Below are 18,831 nucleotides of genomic sequence, written 5' to 3'. Positions count from 1 at the left end.
ACTGCCTGAACGCCGCCGCGCCGCCCGCCCCCAACGCACCGAGGAACGGAGAGCTCCGGGCCTCGCCGCTGAGGGTTGGGGAGGGCGTGGGCCGCGTTGTAGCGGTCCGATCGCGGGGCCGGCCGTGGGAAGGGCGAAGGGATCCGTCAGGCGAATGCCGCGGGCAGCGCGGCGCGCGGCGAAGGCCCCCGGAGGGGTCCTTCGGTGACGGAGACGGACGGAGCGGGGCGGCGGCCGCGATGAACCTGGAGCTGCTCGGTGGGGCCGGGAGCGGGGCGGGGAGGTGGGGGGGGGGTGTGGCGGCGGGGAGCGGTGCTGCGCGGTGAGCCGGGTGGGATGGTTGGGCCTCGGGGGCGCGCCTCGCTCAAACGCTGCCTTTGCGTTCCGTTGCAGAGTCCTTCGGCCAGAACTACCCCGAGGTAAGGGACCTCCCGCCCCGCGGGGCTGCCCCGGCCCGCAGCGGCCCTGCGCAGCGCCCTGACCGCCCCCCCTTCCCCGCAGGAAGCCGATGGCACGCTGGACTGCATCAGCATGGCCTTGACCTGCACCTTCAACCGCTGGGGCACGCTGCTCGCCGTGGGCTGCAACGACGGCCGCATCGTCATCTGGGATTTCCTCACCAGGGGAATCGCCAAGATCATCAGCGCCCACATCCACCCGGTCTGCTCCCTGTGGTGAGGGAGGGCTTCGTATTTCCTGCTACACCGTAACTCGGTGTCACACCCCCACCTCGGGTTGCCCGGGGCTCATTCAGCCTGGCCCTGAGCACCTCCAGGGATGGGGCACCCACGCTTCTCTGGGCAGCAGTGCCGGGGCCTCACTGCCCTCTGAATAAAGGACTGCAGCCCAACAGCTGACCTAAATCTCCCCACTGAGTTTAATGCCGTTTCCCCTTGTCCCATCCCTTTCAGACTGTGTAAAAAGATGGTCTGGCTTAGGATAGTTTCCTTTAAGAGAGCCTGAAAACGTGAAACACCCGTGAAATTTTTTGCTTACTGGAGTTCAGAAGTTGGTTTTCAGGCCAACAGATTCACAGCTGAACCTTCGTATGAGCCCTGCTAATTTAACACACCAATTAGCTGGCACGTTTTATGTGTCTAAGGAGTAGCTTTTACTTGAACCGTCCTTTGTTTCTGTAGTTGGAGTCGGGATGGCCACAAGCTGGTGAGTGCTTCGACTGATAACATCGTGTCACAGTGGGATGTGCTGTCTGGGGACTGCGACCAGAGATTCCGATTTCCTTCACCTATCCTGAAGGTTCAGTATCACCCTCGAGACCAGTAAGTCCTGTGAAAGAAGAATGCTCTCGTTTGGGTAGAATTAATGGTTGTGAAAGTATTTTTACTGGAGTTTCAAGTGCTTTTTCTAAACCTAGCAGGTCTTTTCAGATTGTCTTCTTTATGTGTTGAGGGCCCTAACTTGGATTTGTTGTGGCTTTCTGAATGTCCTCTGTGAGTGGGGCCCTAATGTGGGTTGCTTGTGGCTGTTTCTATTTCGAAAGGAAGGGAGGAAAGTAAACACGGGGGCGATCCTTAGAACTGGGTGTAGAAATGCCTTGGTGAGTTCACAAGTGACTGCACAGGCATAGAGAAGCCTCCAGAAAAAGAAAGGAAATGAAAGCAGACGCTGGCTTAACGTCATTTTGTAGCATAAGAAAGAAAGGCCAGATAAAAGACAGCGTTATTCTCCCTTTCTCAATATAGATTGACTCTTTTTCTTTTCCTGAATGTGGAAGTTTTTTTTTCCAGAGCAGAAGCTGTGAACTCTTCTGCTTTTGCTTTGCAGAAACAGAGTTTTGGTTTGTCCCATGAAGTCTGCGCCGGTGATGCTGACGCTGTCAGACTCCAAACACGTTGTGCTTCCTGTGGATGATGATTCTGATCTCAACGTCGTGGCCTCCTTTGACAGGCGGGGGGAATACATTTATACAGGCAATGCCAAAGGGAAGGTGAGACTGTGGCAGGAGCACTGGATGCTGTAGCTTAGATTACTTTATCGAGATGTGTGATGTTTCTAGGTTGCATTCTTTGCTTTATTATACAAATAAGGCTTCCTGAATGTCTCCTTGAATAATTGATATTGTGTCGTTACGATCGTCTCCGTGTTTCATCTTTGAAGATCTGTAGCATGTAGATCTGAGTTAGGTCTTTGTGTTGCTCTTGTCTTTGACCATATTTGTTGGATCCTTTTCCAGTGTAAATAAACCAATGTTTATGTCGCAGAAGTGTCGCAGAAACTGTAGTAGAAACTGCAGTAGCAGAGTTCCAACTATTCCTGTGTAGATTGCTGAGGCTTCTGTTGTCAGGGTTAGTAGTAATGTGAAAGGTACTAAAAGGGGAGCGAGTAACAGTGAGGTGCTGATTGCCTTCTGTTTCCTTAATCTTCAGATCTTGGTCTTAAAAACAGACACTCAGGATCTCGTTGCCTCCTTCAGAGTAACAACTGGAACCAGCAACACCACAGCTATTAAATCAATTGAATTTGCTCGGAAGGGAAGGTGAGTTACTATGGACTATACCAGGTCTTACAAAAAAAACCCAACAACCTCCCACAATTATTTCACACAACATATTCTGACTCCTTTTACTTCTTTTTTTCCCTTTTTAATGCAATGTGTGTTCTGTGGCATTCTTCCCACAGCTGCTTCTTGATAAACACAGCTGACCGGATAATCAGGGTGTACGATGGCCGTGAAATTTTAACCTGTGGGCGAGATGGGGAACCTGAACCAATGCAGAAGCTGCAGGATTTAGTGAACAGGTGAGAGGCAACAGAATGGGGGGTCAGCCTGCAGTAGAAAGGTCAACTTGCCTTGAAAAAGTTGAGGTTTGTGTGTTCTGTACCTGTGGGAGTCTGCATGAAGGGTAGCTCAGTATCCTATTGTACAGACAAGCGCTTTCATTTGAAATGTGTGAGTCACAATTTGATTTGAAGCATAAATATTATTTGTGGATGGGAAGATGTAAGGTTATGGTCTGAAGAACAGTCCCACAGTCCTCATCCTGGACATTTAACAAGACTTCTTTTTTCTTTGCTTGCAGGACACCGTGGAAGAAGTGTTGTTTCTCTGGTGATGGTGAATATATAGTGGCAGGTTCAGCACGTCAGCATGCTCTCTATATCTGGGAGAAGAGTATTGGAAACCTGGTGAAAATCCTCCATGGGACCCGAGGAGAGCTGCTCTTGGACGTAGCAGTAAGAACACTGCCAGCTATCGTTACGTTTCTTGTTTAGAAGTCTAAGCTTTCTTAATTCCATTTACCAGTCAAGCTCCTCCTCTTTTCTCTTTCAAATAAACCCAGTGGCATCCTGTCCGACCGATCATAGCTTCTATTTCCAGTGGTGTCGTGTCGATATGGGCTCAGAATCAAGTGGTAAGTGTTCTACATTGCTTCTTAAAGAGGTTTCCCTGGTGGTCTCCATCCATACTCCATCAGTCCTCATAGCCTGAATGATTGCATGTTGAAATCCTTTATTAAACCCAACTCAGCAAACTCTCTAGCCTCACCTGCCTAACGTGAAAGATGTCTGCCATCTTGTTGAATGTGAGGGTGCTTATGTTTCACCTGCTGAACTAGTTATGCTTTGTGTAAAGTGCTAAATGTGATCTTGGGGATGTTTGATGGGGGAATGGTGTCATTCTGAATGCGTAGCTGAAGCATTGGAAATCTGAGTGAGCCAAAACTACTGTGGCTAAATGTGAATACATCTTTGCTTTTAGAGGTAATGGCATACACTGTAATATTTAAGGAGTGTTGTAATGTCAGACTTGCAGTAAGAACAAATTTGTGCAGTTTCTAATTGGCCATGTGACTGTAGGGCTGATTGAGGCTTGATTTCTTGAACATGGCTTGGGGGATTTTAACACAGAACAAGACTGCAGTTGCATGAATCCTCAGTTTGGCAGTTGTTCCTTCACACTGAGGTAAATCTCATCTTGAATTTGTGACTTAGGAAAACTGGAGTGCCTTTGCACCTGATTTCAAAGAGCTGGATGAAAACGTCGAATATGAAGAGAGAGAGTCAGAGTTTGACATTGAAGATGAAGATAAGAGTGAACCAGAACAGACAGGTACTGCATTAATCTCCTTGTTGTGTAATTGACAATTCAGGTACTACCAAATAATTGTTAGTCTAAATACATGACCATGATAAAAACTAAAACTGGCTGTCGTCAGGGTGTGTGGTGAATTTGGACCAGCAGTGGCACAATTTGGCCACTTGGTGGTGCCAAAAAACTGTGCAGTGGTAAAGGCTATATTACTATAGAGAGAAGTAAGATTTTTTTCCTGGTACACTACTACAGAGCTCTCCTCATTGCCAGGCTCATATTTAGATTACTTTTGTGTTAAAATGTAGCACTGGTTTGTAGGAACCAAGCATTAAAACAACTTCTGTCAAAGAACTCCCAGTGAGAACAACGCAGCAGCTGAAATTGAAAGCAAAAACCTGATAGCTGTAAGGGGAAATGCCTCACGTGTTGTCTGCTACAGTTCTCATTCCTGCATGCTCAGACATTTAAGCAGTCCCATTCTTTCTGAACAATTTGCTTTTTTCCTTTCTTTCATTAATTCTTCATTTCTCTTTGCTTCTCAGGCGCTGATGCTGCAGAAGATGAAGAAGTGGATGTAACGAGTGTGGATCCCATTGCTGCCTTTTGTAGCAGGTAAAAGAATATCTTTGTTTAAAGTGTGGATACAAAACATATCACTGACATTCCCCTAAAGCAGCTCTCTCTGTACACTTTAGATTTTTTGTGTCTCTGCTGTAGCAGATAGAGAGTTGCTTGTGTAAAAAAACCATTGGCAGAGACTAGGGTCAGGGTTTATAAATGAAAAGGAACAAGATATTAAAGACCCCTGGTTTTAAAAGAAATCATACCTTTTTGTTTCGTAGTGATGAAGAACTGGAGGACTCCAAGGCTCTGCTTTACTTACCCATTGCTCCTGAAGTAGAGGATCCAGAAGAAAACCCCTATGGGCCTCCACCTGATGCTGTTCAGAGTTCCTTAACCGACGAGGGTATAGGATCTGAGAAGAAGAGGCAGTCCTCCTCTGATGCACCTCAGGCACCAAAGAAGAAGCCCAAAACCACCAACATAGAGCTACAAGGAGTACCTAATGATGGTGTGTGGAAGCTGCCATTGATTTAGCACCAGTTCTGCTTTTGAGGTGTTTTTATAGCTTTGCTTAGTCCAAAGACAAGAAGTACGGAAGGTCACTCTTTCCTATGAGGTTATTTATTATAACAGTTATTAGTGGCCACCCACTCTGCAAAGTTTGCTGGCGTTTTGCAGACTAGAAATGAGAGCAGGCATCTCAAAGCTGTAACTTTCAATGCTGTTTGCATTTAACACCTGATTTAAGCACCTGAAGGGATAACTCAGTGTGGTAACACGTTGTTTTCCTGCAGAAGTCCATCCGCTGCTGGGTGTGAAGGGAGATGGTAAATCCAAGAAGAAGCAAGCAGGCAGGCCTAAAGGATCAAAAGGTAAAGACAAAGATTCTCCATTTAAACCGAAACTCTACAAAGGGGACAGAGGTGCTTTACCTCTGGAAGGAGCAGCGAAGGGTAAAGTGCAGGCGGAGCTGGGACAGCCTTTGACAGGTAAGGACCCACTGTGAGCGTCGTTGCTTGCTTGGTGGCCTTGCAGAGTCATAGCACTTTATCTTCCCAAATGGCCCTTGCTCACTGGATGTTTAGCTGCTGTCAAGGATAGGCAAACGTGCATATGTTTGTTTTTAAAGTGGAAATGCTTTTAGGATTTGTAATAAAAGCAGTATCTGTGCATGTGTTGTTGCATATGAAAAGCACATTGGGTTTTTGATAGGGATGGCACACTGGTTCAAATTGAGCGTTTCTATCAGTCTGTTTGATAAATGGAGCCTGGGATAAAATTCAGGAGCTGAATCCTTTAATCCTGGCTATGGAGCAGCCTGAGTCAAATTCCAAGAAGTGCGATTGCTGTAAAAGAAGACAGATTTTGTTGGATCATTTTGCATTGTTTGCTTTATAGCCATGCTTTGTTGGTTACTTACCAGAACAGGACTGTTGCTGTCACCTTTGTTAGGACCCAGACTTTGAATCACAGACAGGGACTGGCTCTCAGCTGGTGGCAGTGTTTCCCATCTGTCTCATTTACTACTCCAGCTTATTTGGGAAATGCTCATTCAAGTGTAGTAAAGGAAGTACACGTTTGGATTAAAGGATGTACATTCTGGTTTTTTTTTCATTGTAAGAGAGTGACTGTGGCTGATACAGAAACAGATTCAAAGATGGGATGTAACGGATACATCAAGTTTTGCATTTCCTTGAACTTAGCAGCGCTGTGGATTTTAGACTGCACAGAATTGAGGGGTTTTCTTTCTTTTTCCCTCCTCCTTCCCTCACTGCTGGTGCTGTGTTACCCCCTGTGTTTTTGCTTATCGCTTCCTATGCAGTTGTTACAGTCTGACTTGCTTTTATGAGGCCACTGTGGAATTCAATTTGCTAATTCTACTCAGCTTGAGACGTGCATACCCCTACCAGTGCATTTAGCATTGGGTTTTTGGGCAGCATGAAGACAAAATTCTTTTTTCCTATGAACAAATGGGTTGAGTTTAGACCCCAAACTCCCCACTTTCTTTACCCATCCTTTGGAGTTAGTAGAGCTTTTTCAAATGTAGTTTTACATAAGCATGTAAGGGTGTTTTGCCACCATGCTGGTATTCAGCTTGGTTGAGCTAGAGGCAAATAGTGTTGCTTTGATGGAGTTCTGTCTCAGTTATTGTGCTCCCTTACATAGTGCTGCTGATTTAAAAGGATCTAACAGAACCATGCAGTAGATTCCACCACTTAGTGTTGGAAATGTCTATGTGAGTCACACACTGAGTCACAGGTTGCCCACTGAAGGAGCTGTCCCTTGGCTCTCAGCACTCACAACAGTCTTCTAGTCCATGCAATTCACGTCTGTCTTTTGTTCTCTTTATGACTTGCAATGTCTATTTTGAACAGCCAGTTTTCCCTCAGGCCCACCCACGTGCAGATTGCAATGGCCTTCTGCCTGCACTGTTGGAGCTGGGCACACTTCTCTGTCTCTCTTGCATGAAGCTGTTAGCTCTGCTCATTCCACGTGCTGCTGCTTCTTGCAGGAACCCATCACTCACACAACCTCTCCACAAGCATTTATTCTCTGGGAGCTGCAGGCTGATTTGCTGTTAGAGTGGATGTCTGGGAGCTGCTTGGCTGGAGCCTGGCAGCAAATGTCTTGTTGTCAAAACAGCTGTGTCAAAATTGGCTTTCAGTAAAAACAAACTGGGAAGCTTGATCTGTTGCACAGTTTTAGAACAAAGCCACGCAGCAGTCTTGTTTGACCTCAGTGTAGGTGGAACTTGTTCCTTTCTATTGTGTTTTTGCTTTGAGGTTTTGGGGTTGGTGCGTCCATTTTCCAGCAGGTAAGTTTGCTTGTGCCTCTGTGGGGTAAAAGCTCAGAGACCATGAACTGCCTCATCCGTGCCCGTGGTCTCATATACAGAGGTCTTTATTTGTAGTAGATGGTGTCTTGTTGGTTACATCTCATTCTGGAAGCAATGTAGAGAATCATGTTCTCAAAGGCTTTTAGTTTTTTTCGTGTATTTCAGAAACTGTCGGAGTCAGATGATTTATTTTTCACCTGTCTTTGATCTCTTTAGCAGGTGGTGCCATCTCAGAGCTGTTATGAAGACCCTCTTCTTTATCTTCCTCTGTTCTTTCCCGTATTGGCACCATAATATGGAAAGCAGATGAAGCAGTCAGAACGGACTGACTTTAATACAGCAGCCTGATTGTTCATGGATTCAGGGAGTGACTTTTATAAGAAATGAGTGTTGAAGAGGAAACAGCCTTCGTTCTTCCTTAATTGCCTCTTGGTCAAGCAGTGTGAGATGCTGACTCTCAGGTCATGCAGTTTGCAAAGAGACTGACTGGACTGCCTTCATGTTGGCACATGTAATGTTCTGCACTGAGCTGGTACCCGACCCTCTGCCACTCCAGAGCTCATAACCATTGTCTTTTAAGTAATCTTTTTGTTCCTGGATTGAAAAATACCCAAAGTGTGTGTTTTTATTCCTGATACCAATGACTGTGTATCCTCCAAACTTCCCTTTCTTTGCTGTTAATTCCCATGTCGGTGAGTTGTAGGCCCTTCTGTGCCAGCTGCGTTGCCTTGCAGCTTTGGTTAGCTCAGTGTGATGTCTTCTATGCTGACATGCTTAGTGAAACTGCTGCTGATTATGTGCCAGGTTTGATTTCATCTCAAGTGGATAGAGACCTAATGTGAAGAATCAAGACACCCTCTGAAGTCTGCAAAGAATGAATTTTCATGTTGTTAATATTTTAGACACAAAGGATGACTCTGCTGATGGGAAGAGGAGCACGTGGAGGTAGCTCTATATAAAATACAGTCTAGACGAGAGCGTTTAAACTGAGTGGTATGAAGAGCAGTGTTGGCAGTGTCTTTCTGTCCTTGCAAGTGTGTTTATTCTGTTTCCATTTACGAACCCCCCCACCAGGAATGCTGTTACCTCCTTAGCTGGTATATGCTGGTACTTAGACAAGGAAGCAGCCAGTATTTCTCCTAACTGAAACTGTATTTTTTCAGCTACACTTCCAGGACTTGAAGATGAAATGAATAACGGTGTGATTGTAAAAGACAAACGTATGGACCATGAATTTTTAAAAATGCTCTTTTTTTTTTTTTCTCTCTCTCTTTTCCATTTCTGAATCAAGAAGAGGTGAATGCTCACAGCTTATTCCCAGCTGTGCTTTAACCTTTCACTTGTAACGTTTTCCTTGTGGGAATGGGGTCTCTATGTCTTGTCTCTATCTGGTATCTGCAGCCAGATCTTTCTGTACCAGACTGAGTTTTAATTCCCAATGCCCTTTGTTTTGTAGAGACCTTCGTAGTTCCCACACGATTACCTTCAGGTTTTCCCCAGATGCAATTATTGAGGTTATCACCAAGGATTTAGATTTCCAAAGTACCCCGCAGACATTAAAAGCCGAGGAGTCATAAAGAGAGGTGTTGATTTGCAGTGGGAAGCATGCAGTGGTAACGTGATATATAAGCATGGCAAGAGAGGAGATGTGTTCAATCAGAAGGATTTTAAAAACTGGTATTTTCATTTCCCACTTGGGTACAGTGATCTGCTTCATGACATTTGTTCCCACGCGTGCAGCATCGGTTTCCTTTGTTCTTTCTGCTTATAGGATGGCTTGCATCTCCTGTGGAACACTGCTTTGTCAAACCTGCCCATACGTGGCGTGGCTGAGTGCAAAAGCTTCACAAGATGCACAGGCAATGGCTCTCCTGGTTGTGTTAAAGCCACAGACTCCAGCCTTCATCTGTGTTAAAGCCTCTCAGTACAGTGTGTATGTCCTTGGTTTGTTGTCTTCTCTCTCCTGTTTTATTTCCCGACGTCTGTAGTTTTGTACAATACTGGTCAGATCCTGGCTTGGTGGTAGCATATAGCACTGGTTTAGGTTTGTATCTGTAAATAAAGAGGTATGTTTTATTTCCTAAAGTCACGGCTGAGTCTTGGCTCTTCCAAACTTCGTGATGGCTTCTATTGTGATGCTGCCAAGGAACCCTTCCATGCAGCTCTGGTGCAAACATAAACATCCCGTGCCTTCGCCACAGCCCGGTGTGTTATGTTTGGTTTTATTATTATTATTTCTTTTTCTGTAGCGTGGCATTTGGTTGGTGGTGTCTTCTCAACAATAAATCCCCCAGAGAAGGAATACCTGAGTGCAGAGGAGGAGCTGTGAGAAGTGCTGAAAGGGAGCTGAACACGAGTGCTGGGTGCAGAGGGCATCTCTGCAGGAGCTGACTGTGGTTATGAATGTTCTCTATCTCAGAAGGTGTTCTGTTTTTAATAAAGTAAGGAGTATTAGGAAGAGAAACGTGGATATTCAGTAGCAAAGCCAGTGAAGAACGTGGCATTCTAAATCCTTTCTGCAATCCATCACTCAGACAATCTGATTATTGACCTGCCTTGACCATGCCTCTGTTATACCATCAGAAAGAAACAACTTTATTATGCAGAGCTTTTCTCAGTGCTTTGTTCCTTTGGGATGCAGTGAGGTTGGTGCTGTTGAATCCCATCTGCATCCGCTTTCCAACCCATGCAGAACCACCGGGTGCCATCAGCACTTGGATCACGATGGGTGCCAATGGCACAGCCCTGCTCACCACTGATCTCTGGATGTCAAAATCTTCTCATCATATCAGTCCTTTGGGGAGGACTTCAGATTTTGGGATAAGTGTCTGTAGAGCAGAGCCACACAGGTGCTATGTGCGTAATCATGATTTCCTTGTGCTGAACATCACTGTTCTGGAGGTTCCAGTAATTAAGACGTATTGTTTTATAGTTTGGTGGGAAGATTAAACTGGAACAGCAGCATGGAAATTCATCTGATACAGCGTGGAAATGTCAGGGAGTAGAAGGGAGGACTTAATAAATAGTCAAGCAGATCCCAGTTGCTGGGATACGGTGGGTTTAAACGTTCTGCTGCCTGAGAAGTGGAACTCCTCATTGGTGTTCTGACCCACGCAGTGATGTGCTGCACCTTCCCCGGCAGTGTTCAACTTCAAACCTGTCTCACTGGGGGATGCTGGTGAGATTTCTGTTTGAAGATTCACAGTGGTTGTTTTGACTGCTGAACTCATACGGTGCCACATCTGATGGCTGCCATGAAGACCTTCAGGGGCGGCTGCATCCTCGGCATGATGCTGCCTTGGCTTTTCTGCCTCCCGTTGGCAGCTTCCTTTCCAAAAGTGACCATCCCAGCAGAGCTGCAGTCGGTGGAGGCTCACGTTGCAGTGAACGCCACGTCTTGCAGTGTCACCTGCGGGCTGGGCCTCCAAGTGGAGGAGACCTGTGAGATCACCCCGGCGGGCGAGAGGAAGAACTGCAGCATGCGCCGCTCCCACTGCACCACCACGTGGGGCTGCGGTTTGCAGCACCTCACCATCCCTGTGGGCAAACCCATGGTGCTCAGCTGCCTGACCTCGGATGTCATCGATTTGGGTGTCAGAGGGTACAGCTGCACGTGGAAGGTCGCCCCGGGCCTCATCACCATGAATGATGTTCTGTTTGCACCTTTCAGAAACCCTGGCTTCGCCGTTGCCTTTTCCCCAACCAAGGAGTCCGATGCGGGGACGTACCGCTGCGATGTGCGCATGCTGAAGACGTTCAGGGTCATCAAGAGGATCTACTTTGGGGTCAGGGTGATCCGAAATGACTTGGTGGACCTGGACTTCGGCAAATCCTTGACTCGGGAGCAGAAGCTGGCAGTCAGGAATGAGGAAGGAATCGAAGCCAACGTCACCCTCGTAGACGTGGAGGAGAGGCTGCACTTTTGGCAAAGGAAATCGTTTCCTAGATCCTTGATAGGGATTGGAAGCGGGCTGGTAGGAATCGTCGTGGTGAGCATAGCTCTCCGCTGCTTGCAGGAGAGGTTGAGAAGCAGAGGGGCAGAGAATCAGACTCAGTTCTAATGCACATTCTTGCCTCTGTCTCGCTTATTGTAACAAGTAGAGCGACGTCAGTATTGCTGCAGTATTTCACGATGAGGTTTGCAATTGCTTTCTGGCTGTTGGGTTGGAGAGTTTGGGGGTGTTTCTGTTGTATTTTGTAGCTCATAACTTGGGATCTTACTTCTCCCCTTGAATTTCTTCTCCCTTGCCTATGTGTGACACAGATCCCTGAGGTTGGTAGCAGGAACTCTCCAGCATGAGGTGCAGAGAAGTGAAGATGCTGCAGTTGGGTCCCTGCTTGGGTCCCTGCTTGGGTCCCTGCTTGGGTCCCTGCTTGGGTCCCTGTGGTCCTTCCCAGCAGACCCCAAGGTCTGTTTTGGGGAGCTGGGAGTGCTGGGAGGAGATGAGCCACCGCTCCCTGCCTGCTCTGTTTGTTTGTCTCCCACTTCAGAAAGCTGAAGCATCATCAGCAGTAGTTGGAAGCTTCCACTCTTCCCTTTGTAGTTCAGAACAGCGAGGCAGGGAGCATTAGGCAGCACAAGCACATCTTCAATCTGAGCACTGCAGCTCAAGGAGCGTAACAGGGTGGTTTTAATCACGACTCAGAGCTGAGCTCACTCCTAAAATCTTTAAAGGAGGAGGAGAGGGAAGAGTTCAGTGGGCTCGTGGGTCGCTCCCTTTCCCGGTGACTAATAAGTACAAAGCGTGCAGCTGCACTGTAGGGAGCATTGTTTCCCCATTGGTAGCAGAATCCGCAGAGGGACTTATTAAGTGCCTTCTCTCTCTGGTTTCTGTCTGTATTTTACAGTAAACAACTCTATTTACTCGCTCTGTTTCCTTTTTTTTTTCCCGTGGACTGAAGTACAGGAATGCACCACACATCCAATTCTGGCAAAGGTAATGATAGAGCTCTACTATTTAAGATCAAAGCATACTATTACTTTTTTTTCCTTCAGACCAGGGAAAAAAAAAAAAGCTTTAATGTAGAAAGAGCTGAATATACAAAGAGACACTTTATTTGCAGAACATCCTATTGGAAAAAACAACATCAGACCGAAACGTAGCGAGCTGAATCTTCATGTCCAATTAAGTGGGTAATGGGTATATCTGGATAATGATCTGTAGGCCGGTGGGGTTGTTTGTGTTTGAGTGAGGAACTGAGCCTGTTAACAGCCTTGGATTCTCCGTGGGTCGTTTGCTGGGTTCTGCAGGAAGAATTCAGTGCACACAGCCACGGGGCAGAGGTTTGTGGAGGTGAAGGGAGGTGTCCTGCAGTGCCGGAAGGTTCCTCTGGGTGTGCATTGGTTGTCTGACTCCGTGCTTTGCGCTGATTTACTGCTGAGCTCCCCTGTTGAGCCCTGCTTTAGGCTAACTGCTTTCTGCTCTTAACAACACATTCCTCATCAACTGAAATAGACGCTAGGCAGGGTGAGGGGGGGTCAGCTCAGCCTTCTGCCCACACCACCCCACCCCTGAGCAAACTGCATGCGGGGGAGACCCAGACCTTGGTTCCCTCTTTGTCACCTCATCCTCTCACCCACAGGGAATCTCCTCCTTCCGAAGCAGCAGCACTGACACAGAGCAGTGCACACCCACGTTTAGGACACCTCGAGGAGCCCACTGAGTTCTGGTTGCATTCATCCCACCCGGACCTCTCCTATCCGTGGCCTTTTTTGATGGTGAGTGCCCACAGCACGCATCCTGGGATCTGCATGCATCAGATCTTCAGAGCTCGATTTGCTTCTGAATGTAAAGAAACAGAGCTCTGTATGCTACAGATACACACCACAGGGGTGAGGAGGCTCCATTCTGCATGGGGTGAGGCCCCCTATGGTCCTGTCCGGGGCTGGAGGACCCTCTGAATAGCAGGAGCAGGCAGATGCTTCCTTGGGAGCAAGTGGTTAAAACCCACAAAGAAGCCGTCCCATCTGGAGGAGTCCCCTCGCACTTTGTAATGCAAATATAGGGCTTGCTTCCTGTGGGCAGCCGGGTTTTAGAAATGCAGAAAGATGACATGAAAGGTCCTGGACCATTCGTTTCCTCAGTGCTGATGAGGAGGTCAAAGCGGGAGCCAAAGGGGTCCCTCCTCTTTTGATGGTCCGCTCCCTCTTTACGCCAAGGGGAGGCAGTTGCCTGGAGCAGGGAAGCTGAATATGGTCTTTTTAATGTTTTAAGATGGAAGGCAGTGATGGATAGTGAGGCTTCAGCCCCAGGAAGGGCAGAACGGGGCCTTTTGCTGCTGTTTGAGATGATGCTTTCCCTGCATGCTTCGAGTCTGCCTCTTCTCCCCCACATAACTGCCTGCACTGTAGAAGAAATGTGTTTTTCTGCTGTAATTTTGTGCCTCAGCTGCTTTCTCCTCTATCCCAGCAGTTGTTCCTCTGTCCCACCTGGAGGAGAGGGCTGCAGAGGGGCTGCCTGCACACCCCTTCCCACACCGAGGCTTTCTATGGCACAAACTTCTGCAGCCTGCTGGTGGGCCCAGGTATTAGGAAGCAATTAGAATTGCACATGCTAAAGCCAAACAGATTGTGTGAGGGAGGAAGTCAATTTGCTAATGGCATTAGCACTTGGAAAGAAGGAGGCAATAACAGAACGGTGAGGCACAGGCAGCTGTTTAAATTGCTGTTAGCTACTGAAGCTTATCTAAATTGAATAACTAGATTGCCTTAACTGCTGGAATTTGAATGGTAGCTAAGAGGAAAACAACCCCCATATGCTCCTTTTACACCCAGCCTGGCTCTGCCATCCTCTGCACACTGATCTGTGTTAATTCTTTTGCTCGATCCCACAGTCTGCTGGGGTGCATTGAGCAGTGCAGCTCTCGGGCTGTTGCCTTCTTGTTCCCCCTTTCCCAGCTCTCTGCCTTCCCCTCACTGCTGCTCTCCTCCCCGCTTGGCTCATTTGTTAATACCTTGTTTGCTGCAGGCGACCCTTAAGCCTCACGTAGGATGGAGGGAGTGCCTGGAAACGTGGCAGTTTTCTTCAATGACCGTTGGTTTTGTAGAGCAGCTTTCCTAGCCCGGCATTTCAGAGCATTTTACATCATAATAGTGGATGTGGTTCGGTGGGAGCAACAGCCCGGCTTGCAAATGCAGCAGCGGTGCAGTGCTCAGCAGCAGAGCTCAGCTCAGGTGCCTGCATGCCTCCAGGAGGGGCTTTTGGGAGGTGAGGTGTGACATGCATTGCTCGTGGCTAAGAAATGCATGTGAATGCACAGCCACCACCTGCACGATGCACCCCACCCCTCCTTCCCCACACATGGAAGGATGCTTTGGGGGAATTCACTTCTTTCCCCCTTCCTTTTGCTGCCTTCCTCCCAGCACAGGTGCACTGAGGGCTGTAGATATTCCACTTGTTCCCTCCCCTGCCATTTCTCCCAGCTTTTTTGGCAGTGACACCCTGCAGACATTTGTTCACTTGTTGCCTGTCTCCTGTGATAGCAACGTAGAGCTTTGGAGCGTGTGAACAAAGCAGTGTCTTTTGCTGAAGCACGCTGAACACTGATGGGTTTTTGGGTCCGTGTATTATCTCAGGTGAAATAGAGGAAAACAAATCCACTGTTGCAACACTAATCCTAAGCAGGGGCGTGTTGGTTAACTGTGCATTAGAAGATGTTGAGTCAGGTGTACGTGAGAATGAGGGTGTGTTTTTTGTGCTTAGCTCTGAACCCATGGTTTGAATGGGATTCACCGTGGCCAGCAATTTCCCCTTGGTGTCTGTGTGCCATTAATGATGGCACTTAAGAAAGCAGAAGTGCACGTTGGGGGGGGGGGGGGGGGGGGGGAATCCATCTCTGTGCTGGCTGCTCCCTGCTGTGTGCTTTAATTATGCTTCCCCCCCACCTTACAAAGCCCCTCTGCTGCTGCAGTCCCTGAGCTCATTACAGGGCTGCGGGGAGGAGCGGGCTCACCTGCGGCCCCACACAGCGTGGGGCAGAGGGGCCACAGCTTGACATGGGCTGAACGCAGCTGAGCTGGCCTCTGGGACCTTATCCTGCCCCTAAGCCACACTAAGGGCTCAGTGTGTTGTATGGCCGCCAGATATACTCATCCCCTCCACCCATGGGCAGTGGGAGCTCCACCCTCCCCTCCATCCTTCCCCTCCATCCTTCCCCTCCATCCCTGCCCTCCATCCCTGCCCTCCATCCTTCCCCTCCATCCTTCCCCTCCATCCTTCCCCTCCATCCCTTCCCCTCCATCCCTTCCCCTCCATCCCTTCCCCTCCATCCCTTCCCCTCCATCCCTTCCCCTCCATCCCTTCCCCTCCATCCCTTCCCCTCCATCCCTTCCCCTCCATCCCTGCCCTCTATCCCTCCCCTCCCCGCACACCGCGCCATCCAAACTCATTGGAGCTGGAAGCTTCCAGGCCAGCTTCAAGAGCACAGTTGGGGTTTTCCCAGCACTTTCCCAAAGGTGACCCTTTTGCTTCCATTCCAAAGCACGTTCTTTTTGTGAGCTGATGTAGAGTTTAGCAGACAGAAGCGGTTAAACACACTGCACCCGAGTGAGTGCAGCAGGAAGGTCTGGGTGATGTTTCCTATGGCCACCGCTGCTCAGCTCCCATCTCACTGCCCACTCCCACTCCAGCACAACCACAGAGCTGTGCCACGCACCGCTGCTCCATCCCTTGGAGTCCATCCCACAGGTGGAAGGAAGCAAACGGGTTTTATTTAAGGCCAGGAGGAAGGAGGGAGATGGATTAATCCAACAGAGCGCAGAGAGGGTGATTTCGTGCCGTGCTTCCTGCCACGGTGCAAATGATTTTCTGTAATGGAAGTGAGCCTTTACGAGCCTGCTGGCTCATGGCTGCTCTCAGGGATATCCTTCCTGGAAGACCTCCAGTCGGGTTTTAAACGCTGCGATGGATGATGAAGGTTTTTTGGCAAGCCATCCTAAAAATCAATTAGCCTTTTTGCTAATGAGCCACGTGAAATTTCTGACTTGAGTTTTCTAGCATGACTCGTTTGCCATCACAACGCCAGCCAGGAACAGCACGTTAAATCAACAGGTCTGAGCGGACCCCCCAACACCTGCAATTCCTTGCCCTGAGGGCACCCTCTCCTCCTCCCATCAGTTATCGCTGTCTGTGGGATAGGATCAGGGTTTAATGTGTCTTAATTAACTTCTGCTGGGTTCTGTTGGGGTGCTCTGTCTGTGAGTGCCATTGGCAGTGCAGGGCTGGGGGGATCCTGAGTGCTCCCAGTGCCCATTGCCCTTCCAGAAGCACTCCGGGCTCCAGCGGTTGTCTGAAGTCTCTGAAGGTCTTTATTTAAGAACTGCGTGCTACTGTAGCCAATAAATAACCATAATTACAGTAAATACAGTATGCTTACAACGCTCCCCATTTGTTTTCCTTAAAAAAAATAGCCTGCAAGCAAGTTGTTGAGAAGAAAGCTGCCTGGGTGCAGTGAGTCTGGATGCAAATGCTCCCAGCTGAGGGTTGGAGCAGGCAGGGCTCAGAGCTCCAGGCTTTATGGATGGGATGCCATCCCATCCTTGAATGGGATTACGAATGGGATTCGTTGCTCAGCTCCTTCCTGGGGTGAAGGATGGGAACGTCTCCCATTTGGGAGCAGTGTTGAATCACTGCCTGCTGTTAACTGAGCCATTCCTCATCCAAACCCACCTGGCTGAGTGCTGAGTTCAGCCCAGACCTCCTAAAACCACAAATGCAACGCTCCGTCTGCAACTTCAGTATGACCAGGTAGGCTGTTGTGTGTTACATGTGAACGTATCAGAGCTGCTCATCAGGGAGTCTCCGAGCACTTCACCCTCATTGCTTATCCCTTCCAGCACCCTCACAGCGTTGGTGGCACTGTTAAGGAGTACGAAGGACCCTGTGAAATTGGATGACTTCCCTCACTGAGCCATTAACAGCGCTGGAACAAAACCCGGGCGCTTAACTCGTCCCTGTAAGTCAATTCCTAAAGTAAATGCTCAGAGCAATTACACATGAGGGATTGTTAATGAGACAGGAAATTGATTTGCAGCTTAATGCAACAGTGCAAATCCAGTGACCTCGTGTTAAGATGCTGAAATCTTCTGTGTTCTCTCCCGGCTCAGAACACCCTTTAGGCCCTGTGCTGCATTTCAGAAGCTCTGAGTGCTTTCACAGGAGGTTTCCTCCTCTTCTTTTCCTCCTGCTGAGGGCTTTGGTTGGGCTTTACGTGTGGGTTTATGTTAAAGCCTGGATGGAGTTGAATTGGGTACCACCATTGCCTCGACTGCGCCTTGCTAAAGGAATAGGTGTGTGTGCACATCACTGTGTGTGTCACAAAGCCCCCTGAGAAATGCAAGGGGAAAATGGGCTGCCCCAGGGAAGGCAGCCCTTGGTAACACAGCCAGTGCCTCTGGGAGCCCTCTGCTCCACCTTCAGCCTCTGTGAGTGCTGCAGGTGTGGGATCCTCACCCCTGCGTGTGCCTGCAATGCTTTACAGTGTGCCCCTATCTTTGTGCCTGGTGGGCACATCACTGACAGTGTGCACTTTTCAGGGCTTCTCTGTGATAGTGCTTCGGGGAGCACTGGTGCCATGTGAGCAGTGCTGGGTGATGGCACAGGGATGGGTTTGCTCCAGGGCTGGGGGCAACGGGGTCCCAGCCTTGCTAAAGCTGTGCTGCTCTGAGCTGGGCGGCCTGAATCAGCCCCAAGTCCCTTCATGGCAGCACTGTGGGTGCACAGATGTTGCAGACTGCATGGAACGTGCAAAGGCATCACCTGCCTCCCTTCCCAGGAGGGGAAACCAGAGTGACTGCTGGGGTCTGGAGCCTGTGTCAGACCTGAGGTTAGAGCAGCAGCTATGGCCATGTCTCGGTCACACTTCTTTGCTTCTATGTGGAGTCCTTAAAACGTTGCAAAAAACAGAGCAGCATTTTGGTTAAATGCATCCCGATGAAACTGTGTTCATGATTTATCTTCCCAAAAATGAGGCATAACTTGAATTCAAATAGCGACCATTTAGCTATCAAGGGGACCTACTTGTCACTTAAGGGCTCTAGGAAATACTGTCCCATGAATTTTACATAGCAGAATATATTCAGGCCGTTTGCAATGCAGAGCAGCGCCAGCCAGAACATTTGAAATCCAACCATGAAGTTTTTCACTTATATAAACTGTGTCTGTGATCTACTTCAACCCATAAATACATGGAGAATGCACGAACCTTCCCAGGGAATGCTGCAGGTGGCAGCTATTTAGCACCCAGTGGCACTGCAGCATTTCAATGCTGCTTTCACCGTGCTGTGAAGTTAAGTCAAGGGTTCACAGCCACTGTTATTGCTGGACACATCTGGAAGCATCTGCTGAGGCTGTTTGTGTCGGGGACAGGCTGGTGCAGA

General features: G+C 48.5%; 2 protein-coding genes across 8 annotated transcripts in view; both read left to right on the top strand.

Moving 5' to 3' along the window:
- Nucleotides 1–203: 203 nt before the first annotated feature.
- Nucleotides 204–9,539, top strand: RBBP5 (RB binding protein 5, histone lysine methyltransferase complex subunit). 6 transcript variants are annotated; one of them, XM_046904110.1, is made up of 14 exons: nucleotides 204–253; nucleotides 394–419; nucleotides 502–674; nucleotides 1,140–1,280; nucleotides 1,786–1,948; nucleotides 2,388–2,497; nucleotides 2,641–2,760; nucleotides 3,042–3,195; nucleotides 3,303–3,374; nucleotides 3,955–4,072; nucleotides 4,597–4,666; nucleotides 4,897–5,126; nucleotides 5,413–5,607; nucleotides 7,671–9,539. In XM_046904110.1, the coding sequence occupies exons 3-14, from the start codon at nucleotides 532–534 to the stop codon at nucleotides 7,697–7,699; spliced, it is 1,545 nt and encodes a 514-aa protein (XP_046760066.1). In that variant the 5' UTR covers nucleotides 204–253; nucleotides 394–419; nucleotides 502–531; the 3' UTR covers nucleotides 7,700–9,539. The 6 variants fall into 6 exon arrangements, with proteins under 6 accessions (XP_046760066.1, XP_015154409.1, XP_015154408.1 ...); XM_015298923.4 differs by having other exon boundaries at nucleotides 204–258; nucleotides 5,413–5,490; nucleotides 7,674–9,539; XM_015298922.4 differs by having other exon boundaries at nucleotides 204–258; nucleotides 5,413–5,490.
- Nucleotides 8,105–18,831, top strand: part of TMEM81 (transmembrane protein 81) — a 12,793-nt gene continuing 2,066 nt past the window's right edge. Inside the window, exons 1-4 of one of the 2 annotated variants that reach the window (XM_046904230.1) lie at nucleotides 8,105–12,391; nucleotides 13,038–13,173; nucleotides 16,864–17,200; nucleotides 17,290–17,877. In XM_046904230.1, coding sequence (XP_046760186.1) covers nucleotides 10,700–11,515 — 816 coding nt within the window. In that variant the 5' untranslated portion in view covers nucleotides 8,105–10,699 and the 3' untranslated portion in view covers nucleotides 11,516–12,391; nucleotides 13,038–13,173; nucleotides 16,864–17,200; nucleotides 17,290–17,877. The remainder of the gene's footprint in view (nucleotides 12,392–13,037; nucleotides 13,174–16,863; nucleotides 17,201–17,289; nucleotides 17,878–18,831) is intronic. The other variant, XM_025143902.3, reaches the window with a different exon arrangement.

The sequence above is a fragment of the Gallus gallus genome, chromosome 26 (assembly GCF_016699485.2).
Source record: "Gallus gallus isolate bGalGal1 chromosome 26, bGalGal1.mat.broiler.GRCg7b, whole genome shotgun sequence".
NCBI classification, from domain to species: domain Eukaryota; kingdom Metazoa; phylum Chordata; class Aves; order Galliformes; family Phasianidae; genus Gallus; species Gallus gallus.
Note: the sequence above shows the minus strand (reverse complement) of the source record. Positions and strands in the feature narration are given on the sequence as shown.